The sequence below is a fragment of the Bufo bufo genome, chromosome 2 (assembly GCF_905171765.1).
Source record: "Bufo bufo chromosome 2, aBufBuf1.1, whole genome shotgun sequence".
NCBI lineage: Eukaryota > Metazoa > Chordata > Amphibia > Anura > Bufonidae > Bufo > Bufo bufo.
In genome coordinates, this window is record NC_053390.1 from 547,673,095 (window position 1) to 547,696,432 (window position 23,338).

Consider the following 23,338-nt stretch of genomic DNA (forward strand, 5'->3'; position numbering starts at 1 on the left):
TGGAGCCAAATGGCCACTGGTAGGTTCTATATAAGCAGACTCAGTTTTATACTGACTTTAAAACCAGCCTCCAGGACAGATTGACTGGTCAGGTGTGCATGACTCAAAGGAGATCGCCACGCCTCCAATACATACTACAAAGAAAAATTTTTGGGGAATTGAGTCAGCACAACCTGTATATAGGTGCAGACCACTATGGCGAAATACATATACAAACGGAGAATACAAATGTGATCGCACTCTATATCCAGCATTCTGCCCTGCCTCCATGCTGGATGAGACATTGGTGTACATTTTGGCCAAAGCGTAATAAGCCACTCACCACGTCAAGGTTGCCTCCATTTGAGTGGTCCCTAACGCTAGTTCCCACCTGTTCATGGGCGATGACAGCCACACAAAATCCTGGGAATGCAGGTCAGCGTGCACGCCAAGCACACTCTGCTTTTAACCCCGTCCGGTGCCATTACAGCTTTCATCGGATCCAGGGATTCAAGTACCAACATGCACGCTGAGCCCACCATATACTTCTCCTGGAGCCAAATGGCCACTGGTAGGTTCTATATAAGCAGACTCAGTTTTATACTGACTTTAAAACCAGCCTCCAGGACAGATTGACTGGTCAGGTGTGCATGACTCAAAGGAGATCGCCACGCCTCCAATACATACTACAAAGAAAAAATTTTGGGGAATTGAGTCAGCACAACCTGTATATAGGTGCAGACCACTGTGGCGAAATACATATACAAACGGAGAATACAAATGTGATCGCACTCTATATCCAGCATTCTGCCCTGCCTCAATGCTGGATGAGACATTGGTGTACATTTTGTGCTGACTCAATTCCCCAAAAATTTTTCTTTGTAGTATGTATTGGAGGCGTGGCGATCTCCTTTGAGTCATGCACACCTGACCAGTCAATCTGTCCTGGAGGCTGGTTTTAAAGTCAGTATAAAACTGAGTCTGCTTATATAGAACCTACCAGTGGCCATTTGGCTCCAGGAGAAGTATATGGTGGGCTCAGCGTGCATGTTGGTACTTGCATCCCTGGATCCGATGAAAGCTGTAATGGCACCGGACAGGGTTAAAAGCAGAGTGTGCTTGGCGTGCACGCTGACCTGCATTCCCTGGATTTTGTGTGGGGCTGTCATGGCCCATGAACAGGTGGGAACTAGCGTTAGGGACCACTCAAATGGAGGCAACCTTGACGTGGTGAGTGGCTTATTACGCTTTGGCCAAAATGTACACCAATGTCTCATCCAGCATGGAGGCAGGGCAGAATGCTGGATATAGAGTGCGATCACATTTGTATTCTCCGTTTGTATAAAAATATTTATCCCATAAGGCAAATGCCGTAATGTAAAAAATAATTTAATGGCCAATTCGCCATTTTTTGTCATTTCGACTCCCCCAAAAAATTTCATAAAGAGTGATAAAGTCAAAGACACTCTAATTGTATCACTGAAAAGTACAGATCGCCCCACAAAAAATGAGCCCCACACAGGTCCATAGATGTTAACAAGGGCAATTACCTTTATACAGTATAGGGCAAGAAAAAAATATTTTTTTTACAAAGTATTTTTCCAGTATTAAAACACAAGAAAAACTATACAAACGTGGTATCGTTGTAATCATACTGACATGGAGAATCAAGATAACAGGTCATAAAACTGTGGCGGAATTGACATTTTTTTTACAATTTTACACTATCTGGAAAAAAAATTCCAGCTCCCCACTACATCATATATATAATATTAAATAGTGCCATTAGGAAGCACAACTTGCCCTGAAAAAAGAGTTGTAATATGGCTATGTGAACTGAAAAATAAAAAAAAGTTATGGTTCCAAGAAGGCAGGGAGTAGATGATGAAAACACAAAACTGGAAAATTGCTGGGTCTTCTAGGGGTTAAAGACCAATGTACGATGTGGCAGATTTTATTGTAGAAAATCTGATTTAGGGTACACCCACACAGAGTTTTTTTAGACAAGGTTTTGAGGCAGATCTGCCTGCAGGATTTTCTGCCAAAGCCAGAAGAGGATTTGAAAAAAAACCTGAAATATAAAGGTAGGATTTAGGCCTCTTTCACACGGGCGTTGCGGGAAAATGTGCGGGGGCGTTGCGGGAACACCCGCAATTTTTCCGCGCGAGTGCAAAACATTGTAATGCGTTTTGCACTCGCGTGAGAAAAATCGCGCGTGTTTGGTACCCAAACCCGAACTTCTTTACAGAAGTTCGGGCTTGGGATCGGTGTTCTGTAAATAGTATTATTTTCCCTTATAACATGGTTATAAGGGAAAATAATAGCATTCTGAATACAGAATCCATAGTAAAACAGCACAGGGTTAAAAAAATAAATAAAAATCATTTAACTCACCTTAATCCACTTGCTCGCGTAGCCGGCATCTCCGTCTGTCTCTTTTACTGTATAGGACCTGTGGTGAGCATTAACTATAGTTCAAGGACCTGGGATGACGTCACTCTGGTCATCACATGGTACGTCACATGATCTTTTACCATGGTGATTCACCATGGTAAAAGATCATGTGACGTACCATGTGATGACCGGAGTGACGTCATCCCAGGTCCTTGAACTATAGTTAATGCTCACCACAGGTCCTATACAGTAAAAGAGACAGACGGAGATGCCGGCTACGCGAGCAAGTGGATTAAGGTGAGTTAAATGATTATTATTATTTTTTTTAACCCCTCTAGCGCTATTTTACTATGCATTCTGTATTCAGAATGCTATTATTTTCCCTTATAACCATGTTATAAGGGAAAATAATAATGATCGGGTCTCCATCCCGATCGTCTCCTAGCAACCGTGCGTGAAAATCGCACCGCATCCGCGGATGCTTGCGATTTTCACGCAACCCCATTCATTTCTATGGGGCCTGCGTTACGTGAAAAACGCACACAAAGAGAAGCATGCTGCGATTTTCACGCAACGCAAAAGTGATGCGTGAAAATCACCGCTCGTGTGCACAGCCCCATAGAAATGAATGGGTCGGTATTCAGTGCGGGTGCAATGCGTTCACCTCCCGCATCGCATCTGCGCGGAATATTCGCTCGTGTGAAAGGGGCCTTATACTTCTTCCTGGTGGATCCACTTCTGGCTTTGGCTGACAATCCTGCAGGCAGATCTCAAAACCCCCTCCAAAAAAAACCTCTGTATGGCCGTTCCCTTACAGTTGCCAATTATAGTCATGATTAACTTGTTTTGAAGCAAATGTAATCTAATCATAATTGGTCAGCATTAATGGGAATCTAAGACTATCAAAAAAATGTTTAAATACTATAAGGGTCCATTCACACGTCCGTAATTTGGGTCCGCATTCGTTCCGCAATTTGCGGACCCATTCACTTTCAATGGGGCTGGAACGGATGCAAATCCACATTTCCTGGATCCGCATCTGCATTTTCGGGATCCGGATCCGTTTTTTCGGGATCCGCAATTTAGTTCCTGAAAAAAATAGAACATGTCTTATTCTTGTCCGCAATTGCGGACCAGAAAAGGCATTTTCTATTATAGTGTCTGTGATGTGCGGATCCGCAAATTGTGGATCGCACATTGCAGGTGTCCGTGTTTTGCGGATCCGAAAAACACTTATGGACGTGTGAATGAACTGTGTGGATTGCTGCAGAGACACACAGATTCCTAAGATTTTTATAAAAATAATATTTTTTTGATAAACTCACTTTTACTCCCCTGAAGCAAGTCCACAAACAGCCCATGTTCTGCATGCTAATCTAGGAGTCTGCTAGACCAGTGTTTCTCAACTCCAGTCCTCAGGACCCACATGATTTGAGAATATCCTGACTGAATACGTCTGGTAAGTCCTGATGTATTGCCAAAAACATTATAACCTGTTCAATACTAAAGAAATCCTGAAAACATGACTGGCAGTTTGGCCCAGCGGACTGGAGTTGAGGAACAGTGTGCTAGACTATTTTTCTCAGCTCAGGAGTTTGAGAAATGCATTACAATGCAAACCAATGCTGGCTTAGGCCACGTTCACATTTCCGTTTTTCACTGACATGCGCTATCCTTATTTTTCATGGACATCACATGTACCTATTGATTTTAATGTTTGTTCACGCATCAGCATTTATTACTGACATGCGTTACTTTCGTCCATGATGCGGACCAAACATGCCATTTTAGTCCATGGGTCCGTGAAAATCGCGGACACAACACTGATGGCATTTGTGTTTCGTCTATTTTTCCCTGACCACTGATAGGAGATGCTTTTAAAATTAATCTTCAGCTGAGCGGTGTTTGTGGAATATGGATGACACACAGTGGGCAAAAAACACACACAGACCAAACACAGATCCTTCATGGACATCTTAGATGAAACACAGACTGATTATTTCATGGACGTCAAATGGACGTGGAAATGTGAACAAGACCTTATTGTGGGGGAGCAAAAAAGAGTTCATAGAAGACTGCTGACTTGACAGTTATCCAGAAGACAGTCCACAGGGAGGGTAAGCCACAAAAGGTCATTGCTGAAGAAGCTGGCTGTTCACAGAGTGCTGTATCCAAGCATATTTATGGAAAATTGAGTGGAAGGAAAAAGTGTGGTAGAAAAAGGTGCACAAGCAACAGGGATAACCACAGCCTTGAAAAGACAATAATAGGCGTGAGAGAGGTGATCCGCAAGTTCTGGCATGTTTTGAGAATGGATCCAGATATTAGAGAGGTGATTAAAGAATACCCGAGTATCACTTACAGAAGGGGACCAAGTGTACGGGACCAAGTAGTCAAAAGCCACTTCTTGGCAGCTCCAGCGTCAAGAACATGGATGGACAGGAAGATACAGGGCAATTTTAGATGTTAAGGATGTGTGGCATGCAAATACATGCAATGTAGCAAAACATTTGCGAGTAACAACACGGGGAGAAAATACGAGATTAGGGATTTTATCAATTGCAGATCCAAGGGGGTCATTTATAAAATAACCTGCTCATGTGGTAAAGAATACATTGGTAAAACCATACAAGAATTTAGGCGGAGAGTAGGGGAGCATTTGGGGGATTTGGCGAACTCAAGAGACACTACGGTCTCACGTCATGTGAGGAATGACCATGAGGGAAGGCCTGAGTGCCTTTCATTCATGGGTATTAAACTGGTTAAAAAAACAGTAAGAGAAGGATACTGGGATCAGAAAATCCTCCAATGTAAGGCCAAGTGGATTTACTACCTTAAGACGGTACAGCCTAACGGACTGAATGAGCAGCAGAACTTTAGCTGCTTCATCTAAGGAGACAGGCATGTCTCACTGTCCGGTTGACATTTAAACCATCCCAAACAAACATTTGACTCCCACCCCTCTCCCCCCCCCCCCCCCCCTTCTCCTTTTTAGGCAGGTTTTTGTTGTTTGTGATCTGCTGGGTGTGTAGCGTATTGAGACTGGTTGCATACTGAGCAGATTTATAATTGTTTAATCTAACTATTGTTACCTTAAAATACTATGATGATACAGATTTTGCCAAGACTACCCGTACTGTAAATATAAACCCAACCCTCAAAGAATAATAAAAAAAAAAGGGGGGGCTTAGTGGGATTAATAACCTATTATGTCTGTGCTATGAAGTAGCTGAAATGAATCTGTTTATGAGTCTGAAGCCTTTGACTCCATGTGTAAGGAAAAGCGCTATCTATTATCCGCGACAGCAGAACTTTAGCAACGGAGGACGCTGACCTCGGGCCAAGCCATGTGACAAGCGGCCCCGGGATCACGTGATCCCCTACTTCCGGTTTGTGGAACGCACTCCGAGCGTTCCACGGACATATGACAGGAAGTAGGGAAGGGGCGGAAAAGCGAGGCGCATTTAAAAAGGGATGAAACTCAGATATGCGCTCTCCCCACTCGGCAACACCAACGGCGAGGCAGCAGGATGTATGGGACACCTCCCTACATCTAGACACAGCGGGACCACTGTCGGACTGTGTACACCCCTATTTAGAAGTCGATGCGATACTCTAATAGTAAGTAAGAGGTGGTTTAATGGGCACTGTTTGTACGGTGTTTATTGACTGAACCGATGAAGATTGGAGTACTGGTAGTTATTATGTGTTTTTCAGTTGAACTTCACTAAATAAACTCCCCTGATGAGTCCTACAATGAGGACAAAATGTGGCATGTAGGGATCTAGTGAGGGCAAGCATAGGGAGTAGGCCCCTAACTAGGGACAGGTTCCGTATGGGGTCGCCCCCGTCGGGGCGGGTGGTCTGTGTCCGCTAGACAGCCAATGTACTAGCCCCCCTCCTTGGCATCGCTGTGAGGGAACTGTAACCAGCGTCACTAGTATATTGCCGCTCATTGTACCGGCAAGAAAAGCACCTGTCCTTAATATCCTTGGCCACTGCATTGTAAGGATACTCCGTAAATATACACCCTACATTGATCTGCAATCTACACGTCTGGAGGCGGTAAGACTGTATTTTACTAATTTGTGATACATCCTCAGGCAACTAGAGTAGATGATAAGAGAATAGTAGTGTGTATTGACAGCGGTTCACTTCATTGATTTATTCACAGTTTTTTGTGTTTTTAACTATACTGATCTATTTTATGGCATTTCTAGTAAAAGTTATATTTTAGAATACGAGATTACCTTGTCGACACAGGAATTTTTGATATACTTAAGAGTATGACTATATACCTTGGCACGTCTAATCAAAGTGCACTAAGGTGCTGGATAGATGTTGTCAAAAGAGTATTAATACTTTTCATTATTTTAATTTTGACAATGTAAACTAAGGAAATTAATTGTACAATTGTTCCTTTTTATTTCGCTCACATTGTGCCTTTTTTTATGTTGTGGACCTAATTTTTGGTTGGGATTATATACTGGTTGTTACCTCACAGCATTAAATGTCGCATTTGATGTAATTTTATATGTGGATTCTATTTGTTATGTGTGGCAAGTTAATGAGCATTCCTTAGCAAGGGGTTTGTATGTCCCCACCCCTGACCTGATTGGGGGTGTGAAGTGTATTTAAAGGGAACCTGTCACCAGGATTTTGGGTATAGAGCGGAGGACATGGGTTGCTAGATGGCCGCTAGCACATCCGCAATACCCAGTCCCCATAGCTCTGTGTGCTTTTATTGTGTAAAAAAAACGATTTGATACATATGCAAATTAACATAAAAGAGTCATATCTTACTTGTGTGACCAGAGAAGAGTCATATTTTCAAGCTCCGACTCCTCTCAGGTTAATTTGCATATGTATCAAATCGTTTTTTTTACACAATAAAAGCACACAGAGCTATGGGGACTGGGTATTGTGGATGTGCTAGCGGCCATCTTGCAACCCATGTCCTCAGCTCTATACCCAAAATCCCGGTGACAGGTTCCCTTTAAAGCCCAGAAAGGATAGTCTCATTAGGTTACGACTAAGAACACACCTGTGTTCGAAACGCGTCAACCATGCTGGGGTGAAGGTTTGCGTCCATGTGAGTTATATGCTACAAGAAGAAATAAAGTGCAACTGAGTTTTATTTCAAGTGCTGGAACTATTTTCTTCTATTCCCTACAAGAGTGATTTGCTTGGCTCATTCCGTGCACAGGGCTATGGATTGTGAGGTGAGCTGTATTCTCTCTAATGGACTTTGATCATACAAGCTTATTCCGTGTCTCGCCTTCAGCCCTTTGTATAATGAAATAGTTGCGTAACTTTGTAGCATCACGTTTTTATATTGGACATTTATACCTCTACCCCAAGCCTTGCTACATTATGGCCTTTGCTTCAGTGTTTGACCATCAAGAGAAGGTGGACTTTGTGTTTTCTATGCAGGATCAACAATCTCATGATCATTTGGATATGAATAGCAAAATGCACGATTTAGAAAAACTTATGACACAGGAGATCAAGTTGTGGTGGGACCACACTACCTTGATTAAATATCTGGAAAAGTCTATTATTCCTCGCAATCTCAGGATTAAAAAGATACCAACCACAGTTTTTTTCTGAGAATTTTTTTATTGAGTGGAATGATATATTGTCCTGGTGTTCATTGCAATTCATGACTTTGAAAGTGAAATATGAAAGCGAGAAGTTATCAACTGTGCAAAAGGAAATTGAATGTGTAAAAATGCTCTAATTAAATATGAAACAGTCCCAAACTATGTGACTATGAAACAAAGTCACAGCTTCAATTAAACAATTGGAGGAAAGCATTATAGAAACGAAACATATAAAGTTCCAAAGAGATTTATACGATTACTCCAATGATCAAATATACGAATGGAGCAGAAGAGCGAGCGTTATTCACACTTCCAAATCCATCCTGAAAAATTAAAAGCAAAAAAGCAAAACATCGGAACAAACCACATCGAGTGAGTTTCAATTCATCAAATCAGGAGACTACTGAAACAACAGATGACTCACAAGATTCTAATCAGGAGGACTTTGCAAAAGGTTCACAATATACTGGCTCACAACAAAATATATCTTATTATAAAAAGCCAAAAAACAAGACTGGTCTTATAAGCAATTAAAAAAATGAACAAAACGTGCAGGACGAAAGCACAAAAAAAATGCATCCCATGTCTACACGTTTACAGAAAAAGTGAATGATGGTTCATGTGGACATAAAATATTAGATGTGTTGAACCTATCTAATCATACCCTAACAAAAGAACAAAGGTAAGTGTTATCTTTGGGAGTTAATTTTGCATCTACGGTGAATTTTGATATGTTTTCTGCCATTTTGGATATAAATAAATTTGTTAGGAATCTAACTGTAAATAGACATTTCTATGATGTTGGGGATCCAGCTGGACACTCGCGGACACACAGTGAGACTAAAAATAATTTTATGCAATTTTCCTTTAACCGCCTAACGCAGGATTGCGTTCCAGAGGCGGTCGATTCATTCCTCTTCGACGCGCCGGCATGTCATCTCGCGAGACGCGAGATTTCCTGTGAACGTGCGCACACAGGAGCGCGCGTTCCCAGGAACTGCAGGTAAACTAGCTGATCTACAGCCTGTCAGCGGCGATCATTCGCTGGCAGGCTGTAGATCCGATTTTTTTAACCCCTGAAAGGTATATTAGACGCTGTTTTGATAACAGCGTCTAATATACCTGCTACCTGGTCCTCTGGTTGATTTTCTTGGATCGACCACCAGAGGACACAGGCAGCTCTGTAAAGTAGCACCAAACACCACTACACTACACCCGCCCCCCCTGTCACTTATTAACCCCTGATCACCCCATATTAGACTCCCTGATCACCCCCCTGTCATTGATCACCCCCCTGTAAGGCTCCATTCAGACGTCCGTATGTGTTTTGCGGATCCGATCCGCAAAACCCATACGGATGTCTGAATGGAGCCTTACAGGGGGTGATCAATGACAGGGGGGTGATCACCCCATATAGACTCCCTGATCACCCCCCTGTCATTGATCACCCCCTTGTAAGGCTCCATTCAGACGTCCGTATGTGTTTTGCGGATCCGCAAAACACATTCGGACGTCTGAATGGAGCCTTACTGGGGGGTGATCAATGACAGGGGGGTGATCACCCCATATAGACTCCCTGATCACCCCCTGTCCCTGATCACCCCCCTGTAAGGCTCCATTCAGCGGACAAGAATAGGACATGTTCTATAGGCTCTACAAAAAATGCAGTGTTCGCCCGATCAGGCCTGATCTTGTGCGCACACTTGCGTTCAGTCCGCCCCACCGCAGTGACAGAAATGAATTTTTTTCTGATCACTGCAAAAACACCGTAAAATCGCTGTGGCGCTATAAAAAAGATCACTTTTGAGGGGCATGGTGAGTTCATAGAAAGTCTCATATTCCACTAACTTGTGACAAAAAATAAAATCTCACATGAACTCACCATACCCCTCACGGAATCCAAATGCGTAAATTTTTTTAGACATTTATATTCCAGACTTCTTCTTACGCTTTAGGGCCCCTAAAATGCCAGGGCAGTATAAATACCCCACAAGTGACCCCATTTTGGAAAGAAGACACCCCAAGGTATTTCGTGATGGGCATAGTGAGTTCATGGAAGTTTTTATTTTTTTTCACAAGTTAGTGGCATATGAGACTTTGTAAGGAAAAAAAAAAATCAAAAAAAATCATCATTTTCCGCTAACTTGTGACAAAAAATAAAAACTTCTATGAACTCACTATGCCCATCAGCAAATACCTTAGGGTGTCTACTTTCCGAAATGGGGTAATTTGTGAGGTGTTTTTACTGTCTGGGCATTGTAGAACCTCAGGAAACATGACAGGTGCTCAGAAAGTCAGGGCTGCTTCAAAATGCGGAAATTCAAATTTTTGTACCATAGTTTGTAAACGCTATAACTTTTGCGCAAACCAATAAATATACACTTATTGCATTTTTTTTATCAGAGACATGTAGAACAATAAATTTAGAGAAAAATGTATATATAAATGTAGTTTTGTTTGAAAAATTTTACAACTGAAAGTGAAAAATGTCATTTGTTTGCAAAAATTTCGGTCAATTTCGATTAATAACAAAAAAAAGTAAAAATGTCAGCAGCAATGAAATACCACCAAATGAAAGCTCTATTAGTGAGAAGAAAAGGAGGTAAAATTCATTTGGGTGGTAAGTTGTATGACCGAGCAATAAACGGTGAAAGTAGTGTAGGTCAGAAGTGTAAAAAGTGGTCTGGTCATTAAGGGGGTTTAAGCTAGGGTGGCTGAGGTGGTTAAAGAACAAGTCTCGCTAGTGTGTCTTACGAGTCTACAGCATGAAAATGAGGATTCATCTGCGGGTAATATGACAAGTGATCATTTTAGGCTACATTCACACGTCCGTGGTGTGCTGCGGACCCGCAAATTGCGGGTCCGCAACACACCAGCTCGGCACCCCCATTGAAATGCCTATTCTTGTCTGCAAGCTGTGGACAAGAATAGGACATGCTCTATCTTTTTGCGGAGCTGCAGACCCAAAATCGGGGCCGCGCTCCGCAATTGCGGCTGCAGACAGCACACTGTGTGCTGTCCGCATCCATTCCGTCTCCATAGAGAATGAATGGGTCTGCACCCATTCCGCAAAATGTCGGAACGGATGCGGACACATTTTGCGGACGTGTGAATAGAGCCTTAAGGTGTTGAATCCTCAGTTTTATCCTCTAAAATCTCATACCCACAGTATGGATGTCTTTCAAGAAACTATAGAAAAGGAACTAGCTACCATATATGATACACTATCATATAGATACGCAGGACAATTTAACACACAAACAAAAATTTGCTTTAAAAGAACTAGCTGGTCTTAATGACGTGGTAATCAAAATGGCAGACAAGGGAGGTTAAGGCCTTATTCACACGTCCGTTGTTTCTTTCCTGATCTGTTCAGTTTTTTGCGGAACAGATCTGGACCAGATCTGGACCCATTCATTTTCAATGGGTCCTGAAAAAAAACGGACAGCTCAATGTCTGATTTTTTTTCAGGACCTATTGAAAATGAATGGGTCCAGATCTGGTCCAGATCTGTTCCGCAAAAAACGGAACAGATCAGGAAAGAAACAACGGACGTGTGAATAAGGCCTTAGTAGTAGTACTTGATAAACAAATTTATCATCAACAGATAAGGGGTATATTATCGGATATTTCCACATATCAAAAATTGGATAGTAATCCTTTGAATCAATACCAACATGAATATATTCAAATTCTCTGCAAAGGCAGAGATTTAGGATTTATAACACATAAACAGTTTGCTTTTTTGAATGTGAAATCTCCAGTTACACCCATCATCCATGCTTTACCTAAAGTACACAAAGTCATTAATCCGCCTCCCCTATGACCTATAGTTTCAGGTATAGGTGTATTAACTGAAAGGTTAGTAGAGTGGCTGGATTCCCTTTTGCAACCATTGGTAAAAAGAGTCCCTGGTTACATAAAAGATACATCGGACATTTTGAGATGCTTTTATGATGTTAAATGGAGTACCAAATCTATATGGATAGCCAGCGATGTTGTTTCATTGTACCCGTCCATTCCACATAATGCGGCCATTTTAGCGTTAGAGTATCATCTGCACAGATATAGTAAATATTCCACAGGTTTGATTGATTATATTCTGGACATAATTGGATTTTTATTAACTCACAATTATTTTAAGTTTGATAATAAGTATTATGTCCAGAAAAAAGGAGTTTCAATGGGTGCTATATTTTCTCCGTTGCTGGCGAACCTTGTATTGTCATACTGGGAGGAGATACATATACAATGATACAAATCCTTTTGTTCAGATGATAGGCTGGTATGGCAGATACATCAATGATCTGCTCCTGATATGAGAGGGTGATGTGTCTGCCATACCGGCCTTCATTATGTATTTAATGATAACCCATACAATTTGAGGTTTACTTGTTCTTTTGATTCACATACTATTAACTTCCTTGATCTTAAATTGACTGGCATCCCTGATGTGATACAAACTGAAACCTATCAGAAGGAAATAACTGGCAATATGATTCTGAGGGCTACTGGTCACCATCCTATGCATACTATTAAAGCCATTCCTGTAGGAGAACTGCTTGCGATTTTCACGCAACCCCATTCACTTCTATGGGGCCTGCGTTTGTGTGAAAAACGCAGAAAATAGAGCATGCTGCGATTTTCACGCAACGCACAAGTGATGCGTGAAAATCACCGCTCATGTGAACAGCCCCATAGAAATGAATGGGTCGGTATTCAGTGCGGGTGCAATGTGTTCAACTCACGCATCGCGTCTGCGCGGAATACTCGCCCGTGTTTTCTCATTTCCAACAAAATTTCACAAACCATTTTTATAAACACCAATTCAGTTATAAAGTGATTTTAAAGGGCTTACATAATGGAAACCACACAAAAATGACCCCATTTTAGAAACTAAACCCCTAAAAATTTTTAAAACTGATGTTACAAACTTTTTTAACCCTTTAGGTATTGCACAAGAATTAAAGGAATTAAAGGAAAATGTCGAAATTTCAAAATTTTATTTTTTATGCAGATTTTTCATGTTAACCCCTTAAGGACCGGGCTCATTTTCACCTTAAGGACCAGGCCATTTTTTGCAAATCTGACCAGTGTCACTTTAAGTGCTCATAACTTTAAAACGCTTTGACTTATCCAGGCCATTCTGAGATTGTTTTTTCGTCACATATTGTACTTCATGACACTGGTAAAATGAAGTCAAAAATATAATTTTTTTTGCACAAATACCTAATTTACCAAAAATTTTGAAAAATTTGCAAATTTCAAAGTTTCAGTTTCTCTACTTCTGTAATACATAGTAATACCCCAAAAAATTGTGATGAATTTACATTCCCCATATGTCTACTTCATGTTTGATTTATTTTGGGAATGATATTTTATTTTTTGGGGATGTTATAAGGCTTAGAAGTTTAGAAGCAAATCTTGAAATTTTTCAGAAATTTACAAAAACTCAATTTTTAGGGACCAGTTCAAGTCTGAAGTCACTTTGCGAGGCTTACATAATAGAAACCACCCAAAAATGACCCCATCTAAGAAACTACACCCCTCAAGGTATTCAAAACTGATTTTGCATACATTGTTAACCCTTTAGGTGTTGCACAAGAGTTATTGGCAAATGGGGAGGAAATTTGAGAATTTCATTTTTTTGTCAAATTTTTCATTTTAACCCATTTTTTCCACTAACAAAGCAAGGGTTAACAGCCAAACAAGATTGTATCTTTATTGCCCTGACTCTGCCGTTTACAGAAACACCCAATATGTGACCGTAAACTACTGTACGGCCACACAGCGGGGCGTAGAGTGAAAGGTACGCCGTTTGGTTTTTGGAAGGCTGATTTTTTTGGACTGTTTTTTTGACACCATGTCCCATTTGAAGCCCCCTGATGCACCCCTAAAGGAGAAACTCCCTAAAAGTGACCCCATCTAAGAAACTACACCCCTCAAGGTATTCAAAACTGATTTTAGATACGTCGTTAACCCTTTAGGTGTTGCACAAGAGTTATTGGCAAATGGGGATGAAATTTGAGAATTTCATTTTTTTGCCTAATTTTCAATTTTAACCCATTTTTTCCACTAACAAAGCAAGGGTTAACAGCCAAACAAGACTGTATCTTTATTGCCCTGACTCTGCTGTTTACAGAAACACCCCATATGTGGCCGTAAACTACTGTACGGCCACACAGCGGGGCGTAGAGTGAAAGGTGCGTCGTTTGGTTTTTGGAAGGCAGGTTTTGCTGGACTGTTTTTTTTACACCATGTCCAATTTGAAGCCTCCCTGATGCACCCCTAGAGTAGAAACTCCATAAAAGTGACCCCATCTAAGAAACTACACCCCTCAAGCTATTCAAAACTGATTTTACAAACTTTGTTAACCCTTTAGGTGTTGCACAAGATTTAATGGAAAATAGAGACACAATTTCAAAATTTCACATTATGTGGTCGTAAACCGCTGTACGGGCACACGGCAGGGCGCAGAAGGAAAGGAATGCCATACGGTTTTTGAAAGGCAGATTTTGCTGGACTGGTTTTTGACACCATGTCCCATTTGAAGCCCCCCTGATGCACCCCTAGAGTAGAAACTCCAAAAAAGTGCCTCCATTTTAGAAACTACGGGATAGGGTGGCAGTTTTGTTGGTACTAGTTTAGGGTACATATGATTTTTGGTTGCTCTATATTACACTTTTTGTGCAGCAAGGTAACAAGAAATAGCTTTTTTGGCACGTTTTTTTTTTTTGTTATTTACAACATTCATCTGACAGGTTTTATCATGTGGTAATTTTATAGAGCAGGTTGTCACGGACGCGGCGATACCTAATATGTATACAATTTTTTTTATTTATGTAAGTTTTATACAATAACTTCATTTTTAAAACCCAAAAAATGTTTGTGTCTCCATAGTCTAAGAGCCATAGTTGTTTCAGTTTTTGGGCGATTATCTTGAGTAGGGTCTCATTATTTGCGGGATGAGATGACGGTTTGATTGGCACTATTTTGGGGTGTATATGACTTTTTGATCGCTCACTATTACACTTTTTGTGACGTAAGATGGCAAAAAATAGCTTTTTTTACACCGTTTTTGTTTTTATTTTTTTACGGTGGTCACCTGAGGGGTTAGGTCATGTGATATTTTTATAGAGCCGGTCGATACGGACGCGGCGATACCTAATATGTATACTTTTTTTTTATTTATGTAAGTTTTACACAATGATTTCATTTTTGAAACAAAAAAAAATCATGTTTTAGTGTTTCCATAGTCTAAGAGCCATAGTTTTTTCAGTTTTTGGGCGATTATCTTGAGTAGGGTCTCATCTTTTGCGGGATGAGATGACGGTTTGATTGGTACTATTTTGGCGTACATGCGACTTTTTTGATCACTTTTATTACCTTTTTTGGGAAGTAAGGTGGGCAAAATTTCAATTTTCTCATATTTTTTTTTTTTTTATGGCGTTCACCGTGCGGGGAAAGTAACATGACCGTTTTATAGATCAGGTCGTTATGGACGCGGCGATACCTAATATGTGTAGTGTATTTTATTTTTTTAATTTTTATTCAGTGATAAATGTTTTTTTTTTTAATCTTAACTTTTTTCACTTTTTTTTAAAATTTTTGTGACCCAGACCCACTTGGTTCTTGAAGATCCAGTGGGTCTGATGTCTGTATAATACAGTACAGTACAATATATATTGTTCTGTACTGTATTTTACTTACACTGAACAGATCTATGCTTTTAGCATAGATCTGTTCAGCACCATGGACAGCAGGACGCCTGAGCAGGGGGGCTCTCTCCCTCTCCATCGGGGGCCTGCAAAGGCACAGCAGCCCCCCGATGGAGAGGGAGGGAGCTCCCTGACCGATGACAGTTAACTTTTTCCATACCGCGGTCCGTACGGGTTAAACGGCTGACATCAGCACAGATGTCAGCCGTTTATACCAGGGTGCCAGCAATGTGCTGGCACCCTGGTATACCCACTAGAAGCCAACGATCGTTCATGGGGAGGCCGCCCGCCTACCGCAACACCCCCACCGCCTGCGACACCCTCCGGCATAAAATCGTGCAGGGGTGCAGGGGGGGGGGGTGAAAAATATTGATTTTAGCCACTCTAAAGTTTCTGATCCCCGCGGTCAGGGACCGCGGGGATCAAAAACTGCAAAAAGCGCTGCAAACCGCAGGTCTGAATTGACCTGCGGTTTGCTGCGATCGCCGATACGGGGGGGTCAAGTGACCCCCCCTGCATTGTTTCGGGATGCCGGCTGAATGATTTCAGCCGAAATCCTGTTCCGATTAACCCCCGCGGCGCCGGAATTCCGATTTTAAGTCAGGACGTACCGGTACGTCCTGGGTCCTTAAGGACTCGGAAAATAGGGCGTACCGGTACGTCCTGGGTCCTTAAGGGGTTAATCAATTTTTTCTTGACACACAGCAAGGGTCAACAGCAAACTAAACCTCAATATACATTACTCTGATTCTGCAGTTTACAGAAATACCCCATATGTGGTGGTAAACTGCTCTATGGGCAGTGGTCAGAAGCAAAGGAGCGCTATGGATTTTGGAGGCAGATTTTGCTAGAATGTTTTTTGAGCACCATTTTGTATTTGAAGAGACTCTGACGTACCCCTACAGTGGAAACCCTCAAAAAGTACTGAGCACTTTAACCCTCTAAACGTTTTACGGAATTTGAAAACACTTGGCTTTGAAAATGAAAAGTTTCATTTCTTCCAATAAAATGTTGCTTTAGCCCCAAATGTTTCATTTTCACAAGGGGTAACAGGAGAAAAAAACACCCCATAATTTGTTACCCATTTTCTCCTGAATACGGCAACACCCCATATGTGGTGGTAAACTGCTGTGGGGGCTTATGACAGGACGGAAGGAGCGCCATATGGCTTTTCAGCGCAGATTTTCATACATTGGTTTATGGGCGCCTTTGTTTTTTATTTTTTGAGTGAGTCTTATGTGGGGGCTCATTTTTTGAAGGATGAGGTGACCCTTTCATTGGTATCATTTTAGGGTACATAAGACTTTTTGATCGCTTGGTATTACACTTTTTGTGAGGCATAGGTTTTTAGATTTTTTTTACAGCATTCACCTGAGGGGGCATCTCATGTGATATTTTTATAAAGCAGGTTGTTACGGACGGGACGGTACGCAATATGTCTATTATCTTGTTTTTGTGTCGCCATTTTCTGACTGGCCTATTTTTTTACATTTTTCTGCCGATTATCTTAGGTAGGGTCTAATTTTTTGCAGGAAGACATGGCGGTTTGATTGGTACCATTTTGGGGTACATAAGACTTTTTGATCGTTTGGTATTACACTTTTTGTGAGGCAAGGTGACAAAAAATGGCTGTTTTGGCATACTTTTTTTTTTTTACAGCATTCACCTGAGGGGGCATCTCGTGATATATTTTTATAGAGCAGGTTGTTATGGACGTTACTGCCTTGGGACCTGATGGGAAAGGGGAGGGAGCTCCCTCCCTCCACACACCCCGCACATGCCGTGGTCAGCGCTGACCGCGGCATAGTGAGGGTTATTAATGCGCCGCCATCTGTGTTTTCACTGATGCCGGCGCAAACAGCAGGGGTCCGGCTAATGGGAACAGCCGGTCCCCTGTAGCTGATCAGGCGGGCACAGCTCCTGCACCTACCCAATCAGCCCGCCGTAGTACTACGGCACTGGTCGGGAAGTCATTTCACATTTACAGGATAGAGGATATCCTCAATACATGCTGACTAGACCCCTCGGTATCGCACAAAACAAATGAAGAAGTGAGCTACTTTTTAGGACAGAAAAAAAAGATTTAATACAGAAAAAATAAAAATAAATACAGAAAGGAAGGTAAAAATAATGTTATTCCACCCACATTAGTATTGACTTACAGTAGACAATTCTCCCAGATAAAGGATGTTCTACTCAAATGTCTCCCCATCTTATATGAGGATGACATTTTATATGAAGTATTAAAAAGTGGTTGTAGGGTTGTTCACGAACATTAGCTAACACTCTTTCCCCTTCATTTTTTTCTAATGTTAAAATCATCCATGCAAAACATGTCAATATACTGTGACTGTCAAAAGCTTTCATTAATCAAAACATAGCTTGGAGTTTCCAATTAAAAGTTACATTAATTGTAATACAGTGGGTATAGTTTATATTATACGGTGTGTTGACTGCGATGTGATGTACGGGTACATCAAACGCAGCCAAAAACTTTATGTCCTTACATGACCGCAGCTTGAAAAGCTTTTCAAACATTTGCAATGGAGATATTAAAAAAAATGACTCTACAGAGAGAGGCATTTTGGATTTTTAGGCTGAACACCAGATCTCTAATGGGATTAAACATGAGAAAAGAGCCTATGTATTATTATTAAGTTATATTAAAATTAATAAATAATATCAGTATATACTGTATGTAGAAGAATAAATTATTATTATTTTTTTTACTTTTCTCGTGTTGTGCAAACACAAAGCAAATTCTATTATATGTTGTCAAAAGAGTATTAATACTTTTTATTATTTTAATTTTGACAATGTAAAATAAGGAAATTAATTGTACAATTTTTCCTTTGCATTTTTGCATTTCATTTGGTTTGGGGAGCCAAGTCATCTGCTGGTGTTGGTCTACTGCCAAGTCCAAAATCAGCGCAGCCATCTACCAGGAAATTTTAAAGCACCTTATGCTCCTCTTTTTCATTTTCCAGCAGGACTTGGCACCTGCCCACATTGACAAAAGTATCAATAAACACAATATCACTTTGCTTTATTGGCCAGCAACCTCTCCTGACCAAAACCCCATAGAGAATCTATAGGGTATTGTCAAGAGGAAGATGAGAGATACCAGACCCAAAAATGCAGACAAGCCGAAGGCCGCTATCAAAGCAACCTGAGCTTCCATAACACCTCAGCTGTGGCACACATTGATAGCCTCCATGCCATATCGATGTAGTAATTCATGGAAAAGTAGCCCCGACCAAGTATTGAGTGAATATACTGTACATAATTTTCAGTAGGCCAACATTTCTGTATTAAAAATCATTTTTTAATTGGTCTCATGTAATATTCAAACTTTCCCCATGATTGTATAGCCTACAGAACCAGACTGAAGGACCATTTAAAGGCTTAGGAAACCTTTGAAGGCGTGTTGTGTTCCTTAGCTGATTTGAGTGTGACACCATGAGTCTACAATATCGAACTTTTTCACTATATTCTACTTTTCTGAGATACTGACTTCTGATTAGCTGTAAGCCATAATCATCATCATTAAAATAAATGTTTAAAATAGATCACACTGTGTGTAATAAATCTATATAATATATGAGCTCTTCAATAAGATTCTAATTTATTAAGATGCACCTGTATTGGGTTAAGGTTATGGTATACAGTTTTTGAAGCCAAAGCCAGAAATTTATTCAAAAAGAGGAGAAAACTCAGTCCTGTGAGTTGTGGCAGTCTGCAGTCCTGAGGTTTGATAGACCGGATGATTTGAGGTGAACATCTGTGGCAATTCCACTATTCCTCAGTGGTGCGCTGTCTTCAGTAGCACTCTGGTTGGTGGAGCAGCCCCTGATGACTATAGCTCCAGAAATCATTGCAGCACTCACTTCCTAATGTAAAAAAGATTTAGGCCTCTTGCACATGACCGTATGGCTTTTTCAGTATTTTGCGGTCCGCAAAAAATACGGATGATGTCCGTGTGCATTCAGTTTTTTTGTGGACCAGAATATCTGGCCCCTAATAGAACAGTACTATCCCTGTCCGTTATGCAGACAATAATAGGACATGTTCTATCTTTGAACAGAACGCAAATGCAAGGCAAACCTTCCGTTTTTTTTTTTGCGGATCCACTGAAATGAATGGTTCCGTATACAGAATGCAAAAAACGGAACGGAAACGAAAAAAAAAAAACGTTTGTGTGCAAGAGGCCTTAGGCTGGGTTCACACGAGCGGATGCCGTGCGTGGCATCCGCTCCGTGAAAGAGTGCCAAGACCCGATGCAGACTGCAGAGGCACGGAGCATTAACATGACTGATAATGCTCCGTGCCTCTCTGTGACCTCTTTACTACGAAATCACTATGAGATAAAGTTGTCACTGTGATTTCGTAGTAAAGAGATCACAGAGAGGCAGAGAGCATTATCAGTCATGTTAATGCTCCGTGCCTCTGCAGTCTGCATCGGGTCTTGGCACTCTTTCACGGAGCGGATGCCACGCACGGCATCCGCTCGTGTGAACCCAGCCTTAGACTCAAGTTCAGCAGGAGGTGGGTAAATGCAGTATTTTTTTCTGAGGTTACCTGGCCCTGTCCCCAAGACACCTTCCTAGGCACAGTGCCCAGTGGCTAATGCAGCTCTGACTGGAGTCAATTAGATTTGTAGTTTTATTTTACATTTAAAAATAAAATAATCCCTCACAGAAATGAATGGTGGAATATTCGGAGAATCAAATTTTAACTGGCATGGATAATGTCATAGTCTCACTACCACCCAGTCTCAGAGACTCACACATGCATGGTCTCTCTTCTCTTCTCTCTCACACACTTATACCCACAAACACATACACGTAGGCTGGGTTGCCAATATGGGGGAACTGCTCAGACCCCAAACACTGTAGCGTGTTTCTCACTGGGGGAGCAGTCCCACCGCATGTGGACTGCAGCAAACGACCATCCCTAGCAAAAAATGCGTACAATGGAGGATGCCGGCGCGGTCCACATGCACCACAAAGGCATCCTACACAAAACTGAGCATTGTGCGGATGAAAATATATAAATATATAAATCACGGGGAAAAAAAATTGCCAAACGGATATGCCACTGACTATACTAGCTAGTTATGCAAGCAGATATTAAAAATAAAATATAAAACAAGCCTTTAGTATGTTGCCTTTCTTTTTGGTGCGTCGCAAATTCCAGATGAAGGGGGTAATATTCACATCTATCAATGCGTTTCTGTAAATGGACCGCGCTGCTGCAGGACAAAGCTGAAAGATCCTCCCTTCCAGATCTCACAGAAATTTCATGGACATGGGTAAGCAGTCAGTTCACTCATATTCACCTTTCCTTTGGGAACAAGATGGATATGGTAACAGGCAGTGTATACCTCTGCCTGTTACCATATCCATCTTGTTCCCAAATGAAAGGTGAATCTGAGTGAACTGACCGCTTACCCATGTCCATGAAATTTCTGTGAGATCTGGAAGGGAGGATCTTTCAGCTTTATCCTGGAGCAGCGCGGTCCATTTACAGAAAAGCAGATATTAAAAGCTGAGACTTTTGCCAATATATTCCTGTCAGGAACACTAATGCAATGTGAATAAAGCAAGACTGTAAGCCACACCCATATCAGTTGCCAACCGCGGTTGCCAACCGCCCAGAAATTTCTGCACAGTCCGTCAATTTAGGCGACTTTTTTCTGAAAAGAAAAAATAGATGTGTCCGTGATTTTCTTGAGGCTGATGGTACATGGCTGGATTATTTTGGTGGTAATTATCATCATTTTACAGCTCACTGTAAATGCATAGACAGTATTGAGCTATAGACATGGATTATTTATCTTTATCAGTGATGGCCAGTTCGCCGTGTTCGCCCAAGAACACGTGAGCTGCCATCTTAACTGACAAGTCCGGCGAGGCACAGGTAATTCCTTACCTGTGCGCGAGCCGGTCTGAAATGAAATGCGGTCATCGGGAGCAGGCAGTTCCGAGAACAGCCTCCGGGGGCTTTCATCGGGCTGTTCTCGGAACTGCCTGCACCCGGAGACCGCATTTCATTTCAGACCGGCTCGCGCACAGGCACAGGTAAGGACTTACCTGTGCCTCGCCGGACTTGTCAGTTAAGATGGCAGCTAGCATGTGTTCGCGGGCGAACACGGCGAACTGGCCATCACTGATCTTTATCATTCATTATGGTTTTCCAATTTGTCTGTAAAAAATTTGGCTGTTTGCGATTTTGGGATAAGTTGACCAGAAAAAAGAAAAATTCTGGTTAGCAACCCTGCACAGACAGCCCCTCTTCACTGTCACACCCACAGGTGTGCACACACAGAGAGTCACAAACACACACAAAAACACACTCACAGTCTCTCTCACAAACACACACTCTCAAAAAAATCACACACGTTACACACGCACAAGCTGGTTTCAAGCACTATGGGGTCATTAATAACTCCTATATCTGGAGGTGGATCCCCCGAAGTTATGAAGAGGTGCTGGCCTAATATAAGTGTATTTCTGGATAATAAATGACCCCCAATATATTTCCTTCACTAAATACTTCTAGTTATCCTAGTAATAAACTTGTTGCCCTACCAATCAAGTAGTTAACAGCATATGTATAGAGTACAACTAATGATGAAGGGAGTGGAAGATCATAAAAGTAAATCAGTATATATGAATAACTTTAAAAAAAAACTGAGTTACCTTGTTGATATCCCATAAAACAAGAACACTTTGCAGCTTGGCAAATTCAAGGGCAGTCAGTCGTCCAATACCATGACCAGATCCAGTAATCAAGACAATATCTCCACTAACAGATTTCCTTTTTACTGGTATAAACAACTTGATCAGTGCCTCCAGATAGGAAAAGATTGCAATGAAAAAAAGAGTTATATACTCTAGTATGATATTCATGTTCCTCTTGAAGTCTAAGCGCACAAAGGTCCACGTTAGGATGTTTTCAGCTGCACGGCTTCTACTGAATAAACCTGTGATGGTGCCAAAATATTAGGGAAGCCAGGAACACCACGTGTTTACACTTAGTAAAGAGAGGCTGCTATGAGCAGATTCTTTGGCATAGCTTTCAAATCGATCAAATGCAAGCAGGGGCGTAGCTAGAAATGCATGGGCCCCATAGCAAAAAAATGTATGCCCCCCCCCCCGTGCCATCCACAGATCCCCCTCCCCTAAACAGTGCCATCCACAGTTCTCCCCCTAAACAGTGCCATCCACAGATCCCCCCTAAACAGTGCCACCCACAGATCCCCCCTAAACAGTGCCATCCACAGATCCCCTCTAAACAGTGCCATCCACAGATCCCCCCTAAACAGTGCCATCCACAGATCCCCCCTCCCCTAAACAGTGCCATCCACAGATCTCCCCCCTAAACAGTGCCATCCACAGATCCCCTCTCCCCTAAACAGTGCCATCCACAGATCTCCCCCCTAAACAGTGCCATCCACAGATCCCCCCTTAAACAGTGCCATCCACAGATCCCCCCTAAACAGTGCCATCCACAGATCCCCCCTCCCCTAAACAGTGCCATCCACAGATCTCCCCCCTAAACAGTGCCATCCACAGATCCCCCCTAAACAGTGTCATCCACAGATCCCCCCTAAACAGTGCCATCCACAGATCCCCATCCCTG

At 41.7% G+C, this 23,338-nt stretch overlaps 1 protein-coding gene across 1 annotated transcript in view; it reads right to left on the reverse strand.

Annotated features, from left to right (window-relative positions):
• LOC120989758 (17-beta-hydroxysteroid dehydrogenase 13-like) overlaps nucleotides 1-22,752 on the reverse strand; it is a 174,799-nt gene extending 152,047 nt beyond the window's left edge. Inside the window, exon 1 of the mRNA XM_040418054.1 lies at nucleotides 22,396-22,752. Within this exon, the coding sequence (XP_040273988.1) occupies nucleotides 22,396-22,605 (210 nt within the window). The 5' untranslated portion in view covers nucleotides 22,606-22,752. The remainder of the gene's footprint in view (nucleotides 1-22,395) is intronic.
• Between the last annotated feature and the right edge of the window lie 586 nt (nucleotides 22,753-23,338).